Here is a 17,920-nt window from a genome sequence, read left to right as displayed (position 1 = left end):
CTTTGTAAGATTTCTGTCATTTATAAAATTCACAGAAGGCCTTCTGTAATTTAACAAAAGAAGGTTGTCTACATACATATCCCTAATATTATGGGTATTTGTAAAAATATCTCTAAATCTTACTAGTATTTAAACTACCCCTCAAACTATCAGCTTGGGGAACCAAAAAATCAACAAATCATTAACTTAGTGATAAAATTTTGGCTATTTTATTGACAATGTTAACATTGCAATTGCAATTAGCTTATCACATATGATTTTTATGGTAATCTTTTTAAAAAATGATGATAGTAGTTTTGTAAATACTGAAATGTAGAGGGTATTTTTGAAACAATGTAAGGGGTACATATGCAAAAAAAACCCAAAAAAAAGACAAACAAATCAAAACAGGCAGAAAAGAAAAAAGAAAAAGGAAACAAGAAACTTTGCAGGGAGAAAGCATGGAAGGTTCTGTTTTCTCACCTGTATTCTCGTGATCCTTTTTGACTTTGTGGCGGACTCATGGCGGTCTCTGGGTCTCATCAGCTTTAGGGTTAGGGGTCTTTTATTTTTAAAGGGCTAGGGTTTTTTTCCATGAACCTTCGATTCCCATTTTAAAACACCAAATCCTAATCTCAAAATCCCCATTTCAACAGCCTCCTTGCGCTCTCTCTCTCTCTCTCTCTCTCTCTCTCTCGATCAGCGTCCAACTTCTTCTTGAGATCTCAGTAAGGATTCCATCCCTCAATTCTGTCCTCTTTGTGGTTTTGTTTGATTTTGCATTCCTTAATTCTGTTTTATTTTTAAAAGAAGTGTAATTTTGAGTTGGTTTCATTGATGGGTTTTGTGGAATTTGGCTTTTGTAAGTGGAAAGTTCTTTTTTAAAAAAAGTATTTGTAGGTGGTTTGAAGCCTCATTTCTCTTGTTTTCTTAACAAAGGTGTAATTTTGATTTGCTTTTTCTTGGTGGATTTTGTTGGATTTGGCTTTGTCAGTAGAAAGCTTGGGTTTTTTTGGAAGAATTTTTAGGTGATTTGGAGCTTATGATTTTTAGTTGATTCTGTTGATGGCTTTTATGAAGTTGCAATTTTTAGAAGAATTTGCAGGTGGGTTTTTGCCCAAGTTCTCTTTTTGGCATTGAATGTAGTTGTTGTTTGATTTTGATGGTGGGGTTTTTCTTGTTAGATTAACCTTGTTCTATTTCCAAGATCTATGTTTACTTAGCTAATCTTTGAAGAAGTTTTCTGTATTACATTCATTAATTTACTTTGGTTTCTTAATGGTATTCTAGCTAGCAAAAGGTTGAAGTGAGAAAACAATGAGGGCACCATCAATTCTTGCCCAATGCTTACCGGGCTTATTGCCCCATGATAGAACTGGTCATGGTGTTACCGTAGTTTCTGAAAGAGACTCGCATCTACCTTCTCCGGCTGTCGAGATTATTGCTTCAAAGGTAAGTTATGGCCTTTTTTTCTTTTGCTAAATTGCAGTGCATAATAGTTATAGTAGGAAATAATTGTTGGGGACATTGGTTTGTTATTCCCTTTTCTAAGATTTGTGCAAAATTAGGTAGTTATGCGTTCTCTTGATTTTAATTAAGTTTTTTTTTTTTGCAATTTTTCAGAATGCTCACCCCTATAAGTATGCTGGAGAGAATGTTGACTTGCAAGGAATTAACATCTTCAAGGTATATATTAGACATTACACACAATTTGTGTTGTTTATCTTGAGATTTTTTTCCCCTTTTATCATCGGAGAAAAAAACTATCAATTAATATCAACTATAGTAACAGGCCAACCGAACATCTAGGCTATACACTTCTATTGTTTGACATGGTAGCTAGTGACCTTCTGTAATTGTGCTGAAACATATTAAATTTTAGATTTAGATGTTTGATAAGTTTTGTTCATGTTTCAGGGTAGAGTTAGTGTTGCAGACATCATTGGGTTTTCTAGTTCAGAGATGATATCTTCAAAACCTGATGGTGAGTTGACAATATTAAATGTTAGTTTATTCAGATGCTGGTATTAGTGTGCATAGGAAAAATGATTTACTTTATTGATATTTTTCCTTTGCTATTACAGGGTCTTTAAAAGCTTGGGAGAGTTCAATTGATCTTGTAAATCTCCTTAAGCATGAAATACGTGATGGACAGTTAAGTTTCAGAGGCAAACGAGTACTTGAGGTAATAATTTAGTTTTAGAAATCTCTTCAGTTTTGTGCTATGACATTGTTTCTTGTTTATTTTAGTGTATTGTTCTCAAGTTAATCATTGTGGCTCTATGTAGAAAGACACTACAAAATAAAGCTGACCAGTTTTAGTTAAAGAAATAAATAAAGTGTGAGACTATTATCAGTTTTGAGTCTTTTGACTGATTTAGATTTTAAAATTATCTGAAATATACTAATTACATTGATAATAGAGGTAATAAAGGATTCTATTTAGGGAGGAAAGTTAGCCTGATTATTGGTTTCTATTTTAGGTTAGCACGCCGTAACTGCCTTCTTAGAATTTCTGTATATACCTTGTCAATGTTTTCAGTGCTTATCTTTGCTCACATTTCTGTTCTCAAATGTCATATGCTTGAAGTAGCAAAGAGAATGTTGTCTATTTTTTGTTTTTGTTTTTGTGTTTTTTTTTTTTCATTTGCATTTTCCTGGTTGTGAGTAAGTGCAGTGTCTTAAGCTTACTCCAAGCAAATATGATGCGAAAAAGGTTACATCTCATAGATGCAACATACTCAAAATAGAACATAAATACTCAGTTTTATATAAGAACATGAACAGTTAATTGCTACTTTAAAGTGAATTTCCATGCGAACCAGACATAATGATTTAGTTTATCAGGAGGAGAACTAATATTATTTTTATTGTTAACTGCAGCTTGGTTGCGGTTATGGTCTGCCAGGGATTTTCGCTTGCCTGAAGGTATGATTTTATTCTATGATTCCCTCTCTAAGAGCATGGTGGTTTTCTTATTTTTTTTTTTAATTTATCCCCCCCCCCCCCAACACACACACACACACACCCCACCCCACCCCAAAAAAAACCAAAAATAAAATAATAAGAAACACCGAAATCTCAGTATTTGCAAAATTGCCTCTCGAATCATCAACTTTGTGGAAAAAAAAACCCAAATCAACAAATCATTCACTCTGATAGGACAATTTGTAACTGCAATTTACAGTTGTCAATAGAAGAGTCAAATTTTTACTCAAATGTCCATCGATGATTTTGCTGATTTGGGGTTATTCTTTTCCAAAGTTGATGATTTTGGGATAGTTTTGCAAATACTGACATTCAGGGTATTTCTGCAAATATGCATGATTTAAGGGCTATATGTACTTCTTATAAATATCAACATATCTAACCCAATTTTACTCAAATCTACAACAGGGTGCATCAACAGTTCATTTCCAAGACCCAAATGCTGAAACAATAAGATGTACAACAATACCCAACGTGCTCGCAAACCTTGAGCAAGCACGAGAGAGGCAAAGCCGACAGCCTGAGAGCCCTCTAACTCCATCTCGACAGCAATTAACTCCTGATGTCCATTTCTACGCTGGTGATTGGGAAGAGCTCCATACAGTGCTCTCAATGGTTGAGATTAATGAGTCTGAGATCACTCGTGGTATGAACTTGAGTTTCTCTGAAGAGGATTTTCTTGATGGATGTAGTAGTCAGGATGGAAGTATTGGCCATGAAGCTTCTTCAAGGAGGTCGAGGAAATTATCAGGGAGTCGAGCATGGGAGAGGGCGAATGAGATTGACTCAGGAGATGGAGGGTATGATATTATATTGGTTGCTGAGATCCCTTGCTCTGTGAGCTCTCTGAAGAAGTTGTATGCGTTAATAACTAAGGTTGGTTAATTTCTTTCGGTCCCTTTTCATACTTAATTTTATGGTAAATTCTAAAAAAAATAAAATTAAGCAGTTTTGCCCATTTTGAGATGACCCCTAAAAAGTTTGGAAATGTCACTTAACCCCATGAACTTTTGCATTTTTCTGAATCTTTTCAGATAAATCCCAAACTTTATGGGGTTATCTGAAATTTTTTTTGGGGATTAAGTGAGATATCCAAACTTCTTGGGGGCTATTTCTAAATGAGCCAAACTTCTTGAGGTTTTGTGAAATTTACCCCAAGTATTATGCTAACAGTTTGCTACTGAATGGATTATGCTCATAGGATGTTGCTAGGATTAGTTAATTCTTCTCAACCATAATAAACTCATAATGTATTTTACTATTTTCTTAGTATTCCTCGTCTTTTAGCCTTTTCTAATCTCTTTTTAACCATCTTTACCTAGAATTTTAAAAGTTTATCATTTTCAGCCTACCAATTGTTCAGTGTGTTGGTTTTAGCTGTTGAATACTCATAAAAGAGGGATATATTCTCCATTGTAGCAAATGGAAACTATTTTATAGTTGGATTAATTTTCTTTAAGTAATCTGCAAGCATCCCTATAGCTGTACTTTTCTCCTTCTCTTTCATGGCCTTCTAGTAGCTGAGCAATTAAAGAAAATATTTTAGCTCACTTCTCAGCTTCCCTACCAGAACAACAGCAAAGACTTTATTCCAAATTTTTAGCGTCGATTTTATGAATCATGTTCCTCCACTCTCAAATTGACCATTATCATGTTTTCCTTATTTGCTTCCAACAAAGTTATCTTAGGTCTATCTCTATTCCTTCTTGTCTCATTAATTGTAGAATTATCAATTTTCCTTCTTGTCTCATTAGCTGTAGTATTATCAATTTTCTTAATGATATATTTAGTGACTTTGTCACACATGGCCAAACTATCTCAATCAATTCTCTCAGTCTTCAATAGGAGCAACCTTTAACTTTGTATGATGGCATCTATTCTATGTTGTGCCCTAATTTAGCTAAATGGTTGCAGTTGAACTAATTTTATGAATGTTAACAAAAGTTTATTGCAAATTATCAATGGCTAAAACTTTGTCTAACTGCATCTTTTTATCTATACAGTGCTTGCGACCACCTTATGGGGTGTTATATCTCGCTGCAAAGAAAAGCTTTGTCGGTTCTAATGGCGGAGCACGACATCTAAAAACCCTAGTTGATGAAGAAGGTATTTTCGGTGCCCATGTGGTTACTGAATTGGCCGACAGGGAAATTTGGAAGTTCTTTTTCAAGTGAAGATATTGAGGAGGCCATACATAATACTTATACTCTTATGTTCAATTCAAAATATCAAGCTATTGTTGGTTTATACATTTTTGTAAATATCACATTTGAATTGTTTGGCTCTCTTTTATTTTCGTAATAAGGTTGCCGAGAATGCTGGATCCTTAGGCGTTGCTTGAAAGCTGCAATGCTACCATTTTGTACTTTTTTTTCTCTTTTTTCGTATATATTTGTTTGAATAGTGTTGTTGACAGAAAGATTTATCCAAGTTTAATTCATATTTGTTACAGGTTGTTATGATTTGCTTTGCTCAATAATCTTGTGAAGTGGTGTTTATCTGATTACAGTTACAATTATTGTTTCACTCTTAAGCTGAAAGTAGATAGAGAAACCATATATTTGGACTGCCATGGACAACGTTGAGGTACACAAAGTATGAAGGTTCCAATAAAATATCAAATATAATTTCTTACAACATTTTTCATTGTTTAAGCCATATACAAGAGAGCATTGCACAAGGACTACTACATAAAAGGGTAGATCATTTCTGAAGTGTGGTCAGCCAAAAATAAGTAACACAAGAAGACCACATACAATTCTGTGACTCAAAAAAAGGCTTCTGACTACCACTTAAAATCATCAAGATCTTTTACTGGGACTTGTTTTCTTCGCTTTAGAAATGGGAGTAGCTGCTTCCTTGAATGCAGAGGGGCATAGCTTGTTTATGGAGCAATCTCCGCATCGAGGTCTGAGAGGCTTGCACACTGTTTGCCCAAATCCAACCTGAATCAAAATATTGCACACGGAGAGTAAATATGCATTTTTATTTTGACATAAAGGTGAAGCACCTCCTTCTTGGAGGAAATTTGAAGAACTTGATCAAATTAAATTATTTCACATGAAATAATCAGATATCGATGTTACTTAGTACAATCCATTTGCCAAACTCAACTGCTTCAGTAATCTATCCTTTGAATATGGACACCGAAAGTCATCTTAAAAATTTAGAATGTATACAACGGTTAGGGTAAGGAAAATATGGCAGGTAACACTATCATGAAGAAGTAATTTTCCAGGGAATCATAATAGCATAATCCAAAATCTTCCATTGTTTTATTGTATTTTCCTTTTCCTTTTTAGGCATGCATAAATACGCTCTTAATGCAAATTACTTATGCTTTATTCTATTGCCAACACCGCTTGTCCCTACCAGGATAAAGGAGGGTTGCGTTAGATAGTCGACAGCTAACGTAAAACATAGTCAGAAACACATGACATAAATCTTATAGAACATTCGTTGGGGGCGTCCCCACCGCAACGCGTTTCATCGATACCACCCCGATGCAATGATAAATTAAGGGTGGTTTACTAAGACATTCCCTGAAAGCGATGCCTTACATAATGCCACCTGGATGTAATGACAAATAAGCAACGGTATTCTAGGACATTACAATTCTCTAATAGGTTGCCAAATTAGGTATAGACTAGAGTGTCAAAAGAGAGGGCATAATAAGTGACTTTTATAAGAAAATAAAATTAGGTTTAGCTATTTGGAATATATGTACACTTACCAGAAAGACGACGGAATTAGTAAATATCATGCTTAGAAGAAATATTAGTATAATTTGTTTACAGGAAACTAAAGGGATAGGTAAAAAATCTAGAGAAATTAAAAAGACGGATATAAACTTTGGTACAAGGGGAAAAAAAAGAATAGAAATGGAGTGGGAGTACTTGTAGATCATGCTCCCTTTAAAACTACAAATTAGGAAAAAACTTTCTGTGGTCAATATTACCCTTCACTATTTTGAATATTTTATTTAAATCTTAATCAATCATAATCATAATTATATATTATCCTAATCTCATGTGAACTATCTATATCTTAACAATTTTTAAAAAATAAGATGAATAAAATACATGAATCAGCTCCACTGTATTAATTTATTAAGGTAAAGAAGTGACATATTATAAAAGATGAAGTATTATAAAAAAAACTCAAAAAAATCCAAAAATTATACAAAATACCCTCAAATTTTTAAAATTATACAAAATATCCTGACATTTCAAAACTTAAAACAACAAACATGAAATCTGAAAATCAACAGCAACGTCCAAAGAATTTAAAATTTACAATTAAAACCCTCAACGTTTCAAAAATTATAGAAACACCCTTAAAAGTTCAAATAATAAAAAAAACGCCCTAATTCTGAAATTTTAAAATTTGAAAACAACAAAGATAAATTTAAGGGCTTACCATCAGGCACTTGAAATTTTAAAATTTATAAAAATAAACTCAAAGTTATAAAAATTACAAAAAACTCCTTCAAAAATTACAAATCACAAAAAACCATAAAATTTCAAAACTTATAACCAGACTATCAGTACGTATCAAATCTGGAAATTATCAGCAGATCGCTAACATTTGAATTTTACAACAAATAATCCAAAGTTTTAATAATTACAAAATTACACCCTTAAATTATTAGAATTGCAAAAAATATCCTAACATTCGAAAACTTACCACCAATGCATGAAACATGAAAATTATAATCACCCAACTTAAATTTTAAATTTTTTTTTTAAAATACTCTCAAATTTTTAAAATTTACAAAACTCACCCTTAAAAATTCAAAATCACAAACGAAGACTAAAATTTCAAATCTTAGCAAAGAAAAGAGTAGTTGTTTGATATTCTTTCATTAAGATATATAAATTTAACTTTCAATTTAAGGTTTACTATTCATTTATAGCATCTAAAAGTAGTCTAATTTTATCAAAATAATAAAGGTGGAGAAGGATTGATGTCAGCTTAATAAAAAATAAAACAGAAGGAATGAAAGACACAGTTTTCTGAATATATTATAGAATAGTTTTTTTGAGTAAATTAGGAATCTTTAGAAGAGATTTTCATGAACTTTTTTTAGTATTTTTATATTCTTATGTAGATGTTTTCATCATATAAAAATAAAAATGTGCTAGAGTTAGCATTAATCTTTAGTTTATGATTTTTTTAAAATCTATAAAAGATTAGGAACAAACTCCATATTCTTTTTTTTTTAATTTTAGCCCGCTTTTAACCAATCATCTTGTCTTATTAGCTTTAATTATTCATCTTCCTTTTATAACGCTATTTTTAAAATGTTTTTCACTTTTACAACACTATACTTTCTCAGGTCAAGCTTGGTTTCATGTCGGTCCAAATAACATGATAATTTAAATTAGCTTTGGATTATATTTTTTTCCTATCAATTCAATTATCAGCATGAAAATTTAAATTGTGTAACTCATTTAAACGAACATCAAAGAAAATAAATAAATACAATGCTAAAGTTTAGAGACATAAGTGAACAAAAACCATCAAAATAGAACCGAGAAATAAATTTTAGTAAGAAAATAAATCAAATACACTAAGTCATGGTATTTAACTATGTGCATTGCATGTGCATAAAATCTAGTAACATAATAGAAGATAGTGTTGTGGATGTAAAAAGAGCAGGAGATAGAATAATACTAATAAAAAATTATTTTAGGAGTAAAGATTATCAATATTGTTAGCGTTTACACTCCACAAGTAAGGTTGCCCAAGAATATTCAAAAGGATTTTTGGGATAATTTAGATTAATTGATTCAAGGAATTCCATTAGGAGAAAAATAATTTATAGGGGGAGACCCTAATACGTATGTTCGCTAGGATAATAATGAATATAAAAGGATATATGAAGAGTTTGGGTATGAAATTAAGAACGATATAGGAGAATCAATTTTAGAGTTTGCAACATCATATGACCTGATAATAGCAAATACACAATTTAGAAAAAGAGATGACCACTTAATAACTTTTAAAAGTGGATCTAATAGTAGTCACATAGACCTTTTTTCTTACTAGAAGGGTGGATAGGTTAACATGTAAAGATTGTAAAATTACCCAGAGAGAGTTTAACTACACAACATAGGTTGATGGTATTTAAAAAGTGAAGTAGGAAAACTAATATGAACAAAAGATTAAGAGCTAAGTGGTAGAACTTAAAAGGATAGAGCTTAATATTTTTTTAAAGATAAGATGATGAAAGAAGATATATGGAATATAAATAATGAGACTAATATTATGTGGAATAGTATGTCCTCTTGTGTTAAGAAAGTGGCTAAGGATATTCTAGGAGAATCTAAACGTTGTAGGTTAGATAGTAAGGAGAGTTGGTGGTGGAATGAAGAAGTGTAAAAGTGTAGGAGCAAGGAAAACTTTGAGAAATATAAGTTAGCAAGAAAAAAGCAAAAAAGAGCCGTAAGTGAGACTAAATACAAAGCTTATGAAAGTTTATATAAAAAGTTAGTATTTAAGGAGGGAGAAAAGGATATACAAGCTTGCTAAGGGGAGAGAAAGAAAAGTAGGGATTTGGATAATACTAGGTGTATTAAGAGTGAAGATCAAAGAATTCTAGTAACTGACGAGGAAGTAAAGGAAAGGTGGAGGAGCGACTTTCATAAATTATTTAATGATAACCAAATAAGTGAGCAACATAGAGAATTTGACCATATAGTGAATGATAAAAGCTATAGATATTGTCCGAAAATTAGGATTAGTCAAGTCAAAAATGCTCTAAAGAAAATAAAAAGTAAGAGTCGTAGGACCGTTCAATATCCCTATTGAAGTTTGAAAATGTCTTGGAGATATAGGATTAGGATGGTTGACCAAATCATTTAATAAGCTTATTGAGATAGAGAATGCTCAATGAGTGAAGGATTAGTACGTTGATACCGATATACAAGAATAAAAAAATATACAAAGTTGTTCAAATTTTCATGGCATAAAACTCATGGGTCATACTATAAAACTTTGGGAGAGGCAATTAAAAAAAGGCTAAGAAAAGAGACGTGTATCTAAAAACCAATTTAGTTTTTGGCATGAGATGTCAACTATGGAACTTATACATATTTTGAGATGGTTGATGAAGAAATATAAAGAAAAAAGAAAAGATCTACATATGATTTTCATTGACCTAGAAAAAGTTTATTATAGAATGCTTAGAAAGATGGGTAATGTGGGCTCTAGAAAAAAAACACGTATCTAATATATATATTGATGTGACTAAAGATATGTATGATTGAGTAACAATTAAAGTAAGAATTAATGAATGAGAGACTAAGTCATTTTCTATAACTATAGGTTTACATCGCGGTTAGCCTTAAGTCCTTATATTTTTGCTTTAGTTATGGACCAATTTACTAGACATATTCAGGATGAAGTGTCATGATGTATGTTATTTGCTGATAATATAGTATTAATTGACGAGACTAGAACATGTATAATCTCTAAAGTAGAAAAGTGGAGATAAGCTCTTGAAACTAAAGATTTTAGAATTAGTAGAATAAAAACAGAATACATAAAATGTATTTTTAGTAAAATTAGAAGGAGAAAAGCGCATATTGTATATATCGATAGCCAAGAAATATCTAAAAGCAATCAATTTCGTTATTTAGGATCAATCATTCGACATTATGGCAAGATTGAGGATGCTGTCAGTTGAATCAAATCAGAATGGTTAAAATGGAGGCGTGCTTCGGGAGTCTTGTGTAATAGTAGAATACCTATTAGACTTAAGAGAAAATTCTATTGAACAGTTATAAGACCAACAATACTTTATGGATCAGAATGTTAGGCAGCTAAAAAATAACATGTGTAAAAAATGTGTAGCAGAAATGAGAATGTTGATATGGTCTTGTGGATATACACTAAAAGATAAGATAAGAAATGAGTATATCCATAGTAAATTAGAGGTTGCTCCTATAAATGATAAAATGAGCGAGAAACGATTAAGGTAGCATGAACATGTACAACGTGAATCTTTAGTACACGGGTTAGGATAAGTAATAATATTATAGCAAAGTGATTTAGAGATAGACCTAGAAGAACTTAGTTGAAAGTAATTAAGAATGATATGGTTATGGTTAGCTTAACAAAGGAGATGGTCCATAATAGCCCATAGAATTCATGTAACCAATCCCAAACACTTGGGATAGTGGCTTTATTGTTGTTGTAATGCAAATTACTTATGCAATAACATAACATAAAAGCTCTGAAAAGTGTGAACATCTCTCTCTCATATGCATGCAACCCCCCCCCCCCAACAAAAAAAAGAAACTCCCATGAAAAAAACATTCCTTTTTTTTCTTTGTGACAAATAGATAAACAAAACAAACTGCAAAATACCAAACATGCTATCCACTAATCAATTCATGAGTAACCAAATAAATTATGTGAGTGAATCTGATTGTGGGTAGTGATACACCTTAAAAAGTTACGCAATCAATAGAATAAGAAAACATAAAGGGAATATATAATATAGTGAAGCTCTGCATACCAATAGTGGATTGATCGGATCCCATTCGTCTTTAGGCAACCAAGTCTCCAAAGAAACTCTGGTTTGTTCAGGAGTCAAAGTTTTCTAGCAACATAAAAACATGTTTTTGTCAGAAAAAAGTCAACATAGGATATCAAGAAATATTGATTATGGCCAAACCTCTCTTGTTCCAGGTCGAGATACCCATCCAAGACGATTGCATATGCGATGTACATGAGTATCAACACATATACCTTGCACATCATTCCACCCAACATTCATAACCTGTTTTAAGAAAAGAAACAGAAATTAGGAGGGGAAATTTACCAGGTTTATATGTTAGGAGTTGAAGATGAAATATTTACCAGATAGGCCATCTTTGGACCTATCCCTGGCAGTGCGAGCAAGCCATCTATTGTGTTAGGAATATCTCCATCGTACTTGTCAAGACAAATTTCAGCAACCCTTTTCATATATTTGGCCTTTCTCGAATAAAATCCAACCTGTATTAGATGATAGTATCAATTGGTTTATTTTTATTTTACTTTTTGAGGAAGAATCAATTGGTTTATGAATCAAGCAGAAGTCCAAGAGTAGCCTTTTGCAGCTTAGTAACTGAAGTAGTAGGAAAAGCATTTGCTAGATGAATAATAAGAGGCAATACTCAAGATATACAAAATTATGAAAGTGGCCTAGCTTAGGGATTGATTGGCTCCCAGAAGTTCAATGATGTTAACTTGGTTTGCATGTCTTCTGTGAGAATGTTTATGACATCAAATGAACCAAGTGGCTAGTGTTGAGCTGCTCTCCGTTTTCTTTTTATTTTCCCTCTCCAATTTTTAGATGACCGAGCATACTTTAAATTACAAACAGGACAAGTTAACGAGGGATAGACAGTAATATATCCCACTATTTTAAAAAGCCTCTGCCTAGTCCACCTAGACATACGCCTAGGCCTAGGCGGTACCTAGCCCGCCTAACTAGCGCCTAGCGTCTAGATGGTACCTAGGTTGCCCACCTACTTTTGAGAGTATTTAGGGAAGCATTGTCTGCTTACGTGACCTGCACCCTTTAGGCCTTGATCGTGATTTTTTATGTTGCAACCTCCACTTCCTCTAAACTTCTTTAACCTCCAAATATGAACACATTCACTGTCTCCCCAACCTTAAGCAAAACCTCCTCGACCACCACTTAAATGAAGAAAGAAATTCGTCTAGACACCAGTCCGACACCTAGGCATTCTATAACATTGATATTTATTATCAATTATTGTAATTATAATATTAAAAAAAACCTCCTAGGCTCTAGGTGTCGGGTTCAACGCCTAGGCCTCCTAGCGTTTTCTATAACATTGTTAGTTATTATTTTGGCTATTTAGTATTTAAGTATGCATGGTTTATTGTGGATCTAAGATTGTCATTTTTTTTTGCAAATTTATATGAATTTAATGCATATTTTTATCAATTATTATAATTAAATAATTTTAAAAATAACCAAAAGCCTAGGCGCCACGCCTAGGCGCCGCGCCTAGGCGCCGCGCCTAGGCGTCTAGGCACTGGCTCAAATGCCTAGTCCGCCTAAAGCAATCTTTAACATTGATATATCCTCAAGTCAAGTTTGAAATAAAAATATTAGATGTAAAAGAATGTTTTACAAACAAAGTAAAATTTTCATTTTTTTTTTTGAAACGTCATTTTCATAAAGTGACGAGGGTTTACAAATAGGAAATAGCTGAAATAAAGAGGCGAATTTCTAGAATATTCCTAGATAGAATAAAAAATGTAGAATAAGAAGGTTATATTGATTGCTTAGCAGCTTATGGTTCTCAGATTAAGACAAGGTAGATTAGCCATGAACATAAATAGAAACAGCACAGAAAGTTACATGTCCAAAATGAAAATAAAATAAAAGAATACATTGTAAGTATATGGATGATATTTCTTTAGCACAGATCAGCAACTAACGGCATCTGATACGTTATTTATAGAATGTTTGCAGCTTGAAAAAACATGATCAGGACTCAAATATAATATGATACATTTGCGAAAGAACATACTGGATATATCAAGTTTGCAATGGTTGCTTCCTCAGTTTGGATAATAGCATCAGCTGCCAATAAGCCTTTCTCGGAGAGGCGCTGCACGGCACCTGGACTCCTAATGGAATACATTAAATGAATCAATAACACAATATCCTTGGCACACAAAATAAAGGACCCATATAGACTATACAAATGATGGTCATGGAAGGCTGTTAAATGAACACTAATTAATTTCTGGTAATAAACTTGCCATGTGTAACTCCATCTTTGGTTTGGCTTGATAGAAGGGAAGACACCAAAACCGCAAATCGTCTCTCCTGGAAAAAGATAAGGATGCATGTAATGTATTAGTCTTTAGAAGGATAAACGTGTTACTTGAGGACTAAATAATGATAAAGACATTCAAGAAACTCAATCATGAATGATACTTCAAAATTGTATGGCATATTAATGAGAGAATGACAGGTTTGGGTATGAATTCCATTTAACATAAGACATTTTTCTACTTTCTAAATATAAGTTTGGTCGTCCATAGCTTGGGTTTGTGTTAATGTACAAGCTAAATGACATCAGATGTCAATGTCAAGTAGCTTTCGTTTTCCTTACTGGCTTTCGAAAGAGCAGTTTATATGATGGCATTAATAATCAGTTTAGGGCTCCTGTAAATGTAAGCTACAAGGTCACGTGTGGGTACATTCAAGTCATTGAGGATGGTGACCATCATATTCAATCCGGTAGCTGTTTATGAATTCTACAGAACATCATCGAGTGCAACAAACATTTGGACGCTTTTGCACCAAGGGCATATACCATGGATTTTTTTTTCTATTGACCTGTGAACATTTTAGCTCAAAAGTGTATTAGTATAGTAACTTCAGGACAAGACATGGCCTTAAGGGTATAATTTAGTGGAATCAACTTTTTGTAGTTTTTCCAACAAAGTAACTATTTAGGAAGTAATCATCCTAAGAGTGTTAGTGTGTAAGCTACAACTACAAGAAGAACAATAGCAGTAGCAAAAACAGAGCCTTCATCCCTGTTAAATTTGGAATCAGAGAGTTTAAAGAGAAAAATTACCTTTCTTCTTTACCTTTACTTAAAAAAATACTAATTCAAATGTTAATTACACAACGAACTAAATAATTTTCTAGATATAACATCTTTTTAAATAAACTATGTCCTCTCATAACAATCCTAAACTTATGGAGTCAAATTGCATAATCTGTTTCTTCCGTTCAGCTTTATTAAGGTCATCTTCTCCAATAAACTGAAGGCATGCTAGAAAGTTAACATTAGTTTTCTGAAATAAACAGCATGCATTAGTACTCAAACATATTAGAAGAAGTTAGCCTTGACACAGATATGCATACATACATGCACGTGCATAAACATAAATAAGTAGCCCAGGATGCCCCTACCCCTCCCATGCATGCACACATGAAGCGATAATATTTCTGCGTGTGTTTTTTTACCCGCGGTCTTTTTGGCTCAAACTTTAGAAAGAAAGGTTTCCTTTATATCAACATTTCAATAAATGTGCATATCTGAAAAAGTAACTGCATTGTTCAAAAAAGTGGTATATATTTGATTCTTAAAAAGACAGATCTTTCCTGTGTGAATATTTAAACATTCACATTCATACACCCAAACTGTTTTAAAAAGTTTCTTCTGTGTGAAATGTATTGTTCAAACTGGATGTGCAAACATGACTTGAAGAAAAGGTTTCTGCTTGAATATTTTACACATAATTAGATGTCATTTGAACAAGTTACCTTTGGCTCAGAATAATGTACTTAGAGACTAGTGTTACCTTTGGTGGCAAAAAACTGCCTGCCTTTTCACATCCCATAGAGTCAACTGGAGCATCATCAGAAGATCTCATTTTCCTAATCCCTTCAAGAACTTTTTCCCAGTTTGCTGGTGGCCCCTCTGCAGTAGAATAGGCTCAAAATAGATCAATATGAGTGGACAAAGTTGCAGTCATAAATCTCTGATTCTTTATTATTTGAAAAGAACTAAAGCTGAAAGAATGGATGATTGAGAATGCGAGACCAAATAACGCCTTTTTACCAAGTAGGTATATTCCATAAAATGTATTATGCATCTTTAATGCACTGCTCAAATACCGTTTATGCTAATGGAAAGAGTAGCCTCTTTCTTCAAATCCACAGAAACTGTCTCTTTCTTTATATCCATAGAAACTGCAGACAGTTTTGCCTTAGTTGTAGGACCAATTCCTGAAAATAGAAGATAATCATTAGTAAACCTTTCCACCAAAAAAAGAGAAGATAAAATTCAGCATAATGCTATGCATCTTGGACCAAAACATTTCAAGTCAGAAAAATCTCATACAATCAGAAAACTTTAATCAGGAATAATGTTATCATGCTAATACACCATCTTAAATATAAATATTCCACAATGAGGTCAGCTGATTTATCACCGACACGGCGACACTGACTTCTCATATAACCAGGAAAACAAGCTACAAGCTTCTAACAAGTACAGTAACAATGATTAGTAGTGCTCTTCTTTCTTCATTGACCAAAACTTCTTAGTTTTGAGCTTGAGTACATGAGATCTGAACCAACTTATTATAAAGGAAGTTGAGATTGTTTGTCAAAGACTATTGACAAGGGATTTGTGAAAGTGATTTACTGATGAGCCTCTTGGGCCATGGACTGTAATCTCTTACAGGTTGGTAGGATTCAACAAATGACTGCAAATTTGATACTGATTATTGTCACAGAAAATCAACAGTGAGATGGCTGAGGAAGTAGTCGTAGGATCAATGAGCACAGCCCAGGGGTAGTTGGAGGATAGATGAAACGAACAAGGATCGTTAAGTTAAGGAAGCGGTAGGTAAATTCAATGACCATCAATCACTAACACAAGGTTTTTGATGTGATTGACGTTGATGTAGTACTTGGTAAGATGAGGAAAATGGAGGATAAGCATAGCAGTTGCAGTTGTGGTGATCCTGATTCTTGGTGTCACTACTTTCTTTCTATTCCCTTTTATAAGATATAGCTTTTGTCTATACAATGGTTTCATTGTTACCCACTAATGAAAAAGTATGGAATCACCCCTCCCTTTTACTTTCAAAAGGTTGACTAAGGATATAGGCCCATCCATGTGCCTAATCAACACATTGTGCTCATCCAATACATGATATACTCCGAAGGGATAAAGATTCCACCTTCGAACTCTTTACTTTCAATCGATACTAATCAAAATAATGGGCTTGTTAAATTGGATGAAAATCTGCAAAACAAACTAGACCACGCTAATACAGTTAGCACCATATCACGGAGCACAAGCACCTTCAAAAGTTATCATTTTTCTCTGGTAAATAGCAACTCACATTTGCATCTAATGTTGTTCCCATTGACAGGCATGAAAGCTATAATGCAATTGCAAAAATTAAGAACCAAGCTTATTCAAAGGACGCTCTTACTCGATTTCACTGATCCCTTGGCTTTACTATATGAAAAATCTTCGATATCCGGCAAACCAGTGAGCTGCAAACCACTCCAAATATTATTCAATAAGGGCAAAAAACATATAATCATCATTATCTCTCTACAAAGAGACATAATCATACTTTTTGACCAGCAATTTTCCCTTTCTGATCCTCTAAAGAATTATCTGCCTCTATCTTCACCCTCTTTTTCCTCGTATAAGCACTGGAAAGCTCAGTACCTAGTAAAAACAAAGAACAAGGTAACAAACAAGGGGAAAAAAACAATAACCCAAAACAATTAATGGGTTGTGATTATACTGACCCGGGTTGATTCCTGAGTTGGGTTCTTGAGCTTTGCTGGGCAAAATAAGAGATTTTGAGGATGATCTGGTGATGGGCATCTTGAGGGTTTTGGAATGAAGAGAGAGGGGAACAAAGAAAGGGAGCCTAGAGAGAGAAAGAGAGAATGGCATTTGGTATTGGAGGGAACTAGGAAAAGGTTTTTTTTCTCCCCTTCCTCTTTTTTTATTTTTGTTCGTTGTTCTTTGTGCTAATGATGTTTTTCTCTTTAATGGGATTTGTTGATAGGATTTGAGATTGAATACGTACATTATTTAGTTAAGAGGAATCGTGGGATTGATCTAAGCCACATGACTTGGATCGTTGAACGTGGGAAATATAATTGCCACTACCTTCATAAAATGTGCAGCGTGTTTGCTGTTTCCCAATAAAAGGCATTTTCAATCAACTTATACGCGAGTTCCTCTATATTTTCTCTTGCCACCAGGGGAGGGGGGATGGGGGATGGGGGTGGTTAAATGACAGTTACGAGGATCGATTGGCCGGTTAGATAGAGTGGTATCTTCTGGACAGCAAAGGCTAGAGCTAGACACTCCTTTTCGATTGGATTGTATCGATGCTCAGCATCGATTATAGTTCGGCTTAA

At 33.5% G+C, this 17,920-nt stretch overlaps 2 protein-coding genes across 3 annotated transcripts; one reads left to right on the top strand and one right to left on the bottom strand.

The window, feature by feature from the left end:
• Positions 383-5,426, top strand: LOC109824468. Of its 2 annotated transcripts, none has more exons than XM_020391073.1 (8): positions 383-447; positions 1,270-1,431; positions 1,603-1,665; positions 1,897-1,963; positions 2,064-2,164; positions 2,863-2,907; positions 3,376-3,843; positions 4,971-5,426. In XM_020391073.1, the coding sequence occupies exons 2-8, from the start codon at positions 1,297-1,299 to the stop codon at positions 5,139-5,141; spliced, it is 1,050 nt and encodes a 349-aa protein (XP_020246662.1). In that variant the 5' UTR covers positions 383-447; positions 1,270-1,296; the 3' UTR covers positions 5,142-5,426. The 2 variants fall into 2 exon arrangements, with proteins under 2 accessions (XP_020246662.1, XP_020246661.1); XM_020391072.1 differs by lacking the exon at positions 383-447 and adding an exon at positions 454-707.
• On the bottom strand, positions 5,555-17,543 carry LOC109824560 (endonuclease III homolog 1, chloroplastic-like). The gene is made up of 11 exons (XM_020391187.1): positions 17,297-17,543; positions 17,116-17,213; positions 16,969-17,032; positions 15,638-15,748; positions 15,322-15,440; positions 13,762-13,828; positions 13,527-13,618; positions 11,836-11,973; positions 11,651-11,755; positions 11,492-11,575; positions 5,555-5,912 (listed from the first exon to the last, which is right to left on the bottom strand). The coding sequence occupies exons 1-11, from the start codon at positions 17,445-17,447 to the stop codon at positions 5,769-5,771; spliced, it is 1,173 nt and encodes a 390-aa protein (XP_020246776.1). The 5' UTR covers positions 17,448-17,543; the 3' UTR covers positions 5,555-5,768.

This window comes from Asparagus officinalis, chromosome 9 (assembly GCF_001876935.1).
Source record: "Asparagus officinalis chromosome 9, Aspof.V1, whole genome shotgun sequence".
Lineage (NCBI taxonomy): Eukaryota > Viridiplantae > Streptophyta > Magnoliopsida > Asparagales > Asparagaceae > Asparagus > Asparagus officinalis.
This window is presented reverse-complemented; position numbering and strand designations above follow the sequence as displayed.

What these genes read in the sequence shown, in the direction of transcription:
- LOC109824468 (XM_020391073.1), top strand. Translation starts at nt 1,297, where the DNA reads ATGAGGGCACCATCAATTCTTGCCCAATGCTTACCGGGCTTATTGCCC. An exon ending in GATATCTTCAAAACCTGATG is followed by an intron (nt 1,964 to 2,063) that starts GTGAGTTGACAA and finishes TTGCTATTACAG; the next exon opens with GGTCTTTAAAAGCTTGGGAG. An exon ending in GAGGCAAACGAGTACTTGAG is followed by an intron (nt 2,165 to 2,862) that starts GTAATAATTTAG and finishes TGTTAACTGCAG; the next exon opens with CTTGGTTGCGGTTATGGTCT.
- LOC109824560 (XM_020391187.1), bottom strand. Translation starts at nt 17,447, where the DNA reads ATGCCATTCTCTCTTTCTCTCTCTAGGCTCCCTTTCTTTGTTCCCCTC. An exon ending in GGAAAATTGCTGGTCAAAAA is followed by an intron (nt 17,033 to 17,115) that starts GTATGATTATGT and finishes AGTGGTTTGCAG; the next exon opens with CTCACTGGTTTGCCGGATAT. An exon ending in GTCCAAAGATGGCCTATCTG is followed by an intron (nt 11,756 to 11,835) that starts GTAAATATTTCA and finishes TTCTTAAAACAG; the next exon opens with GTTATGAATGTTGGGTGGAA.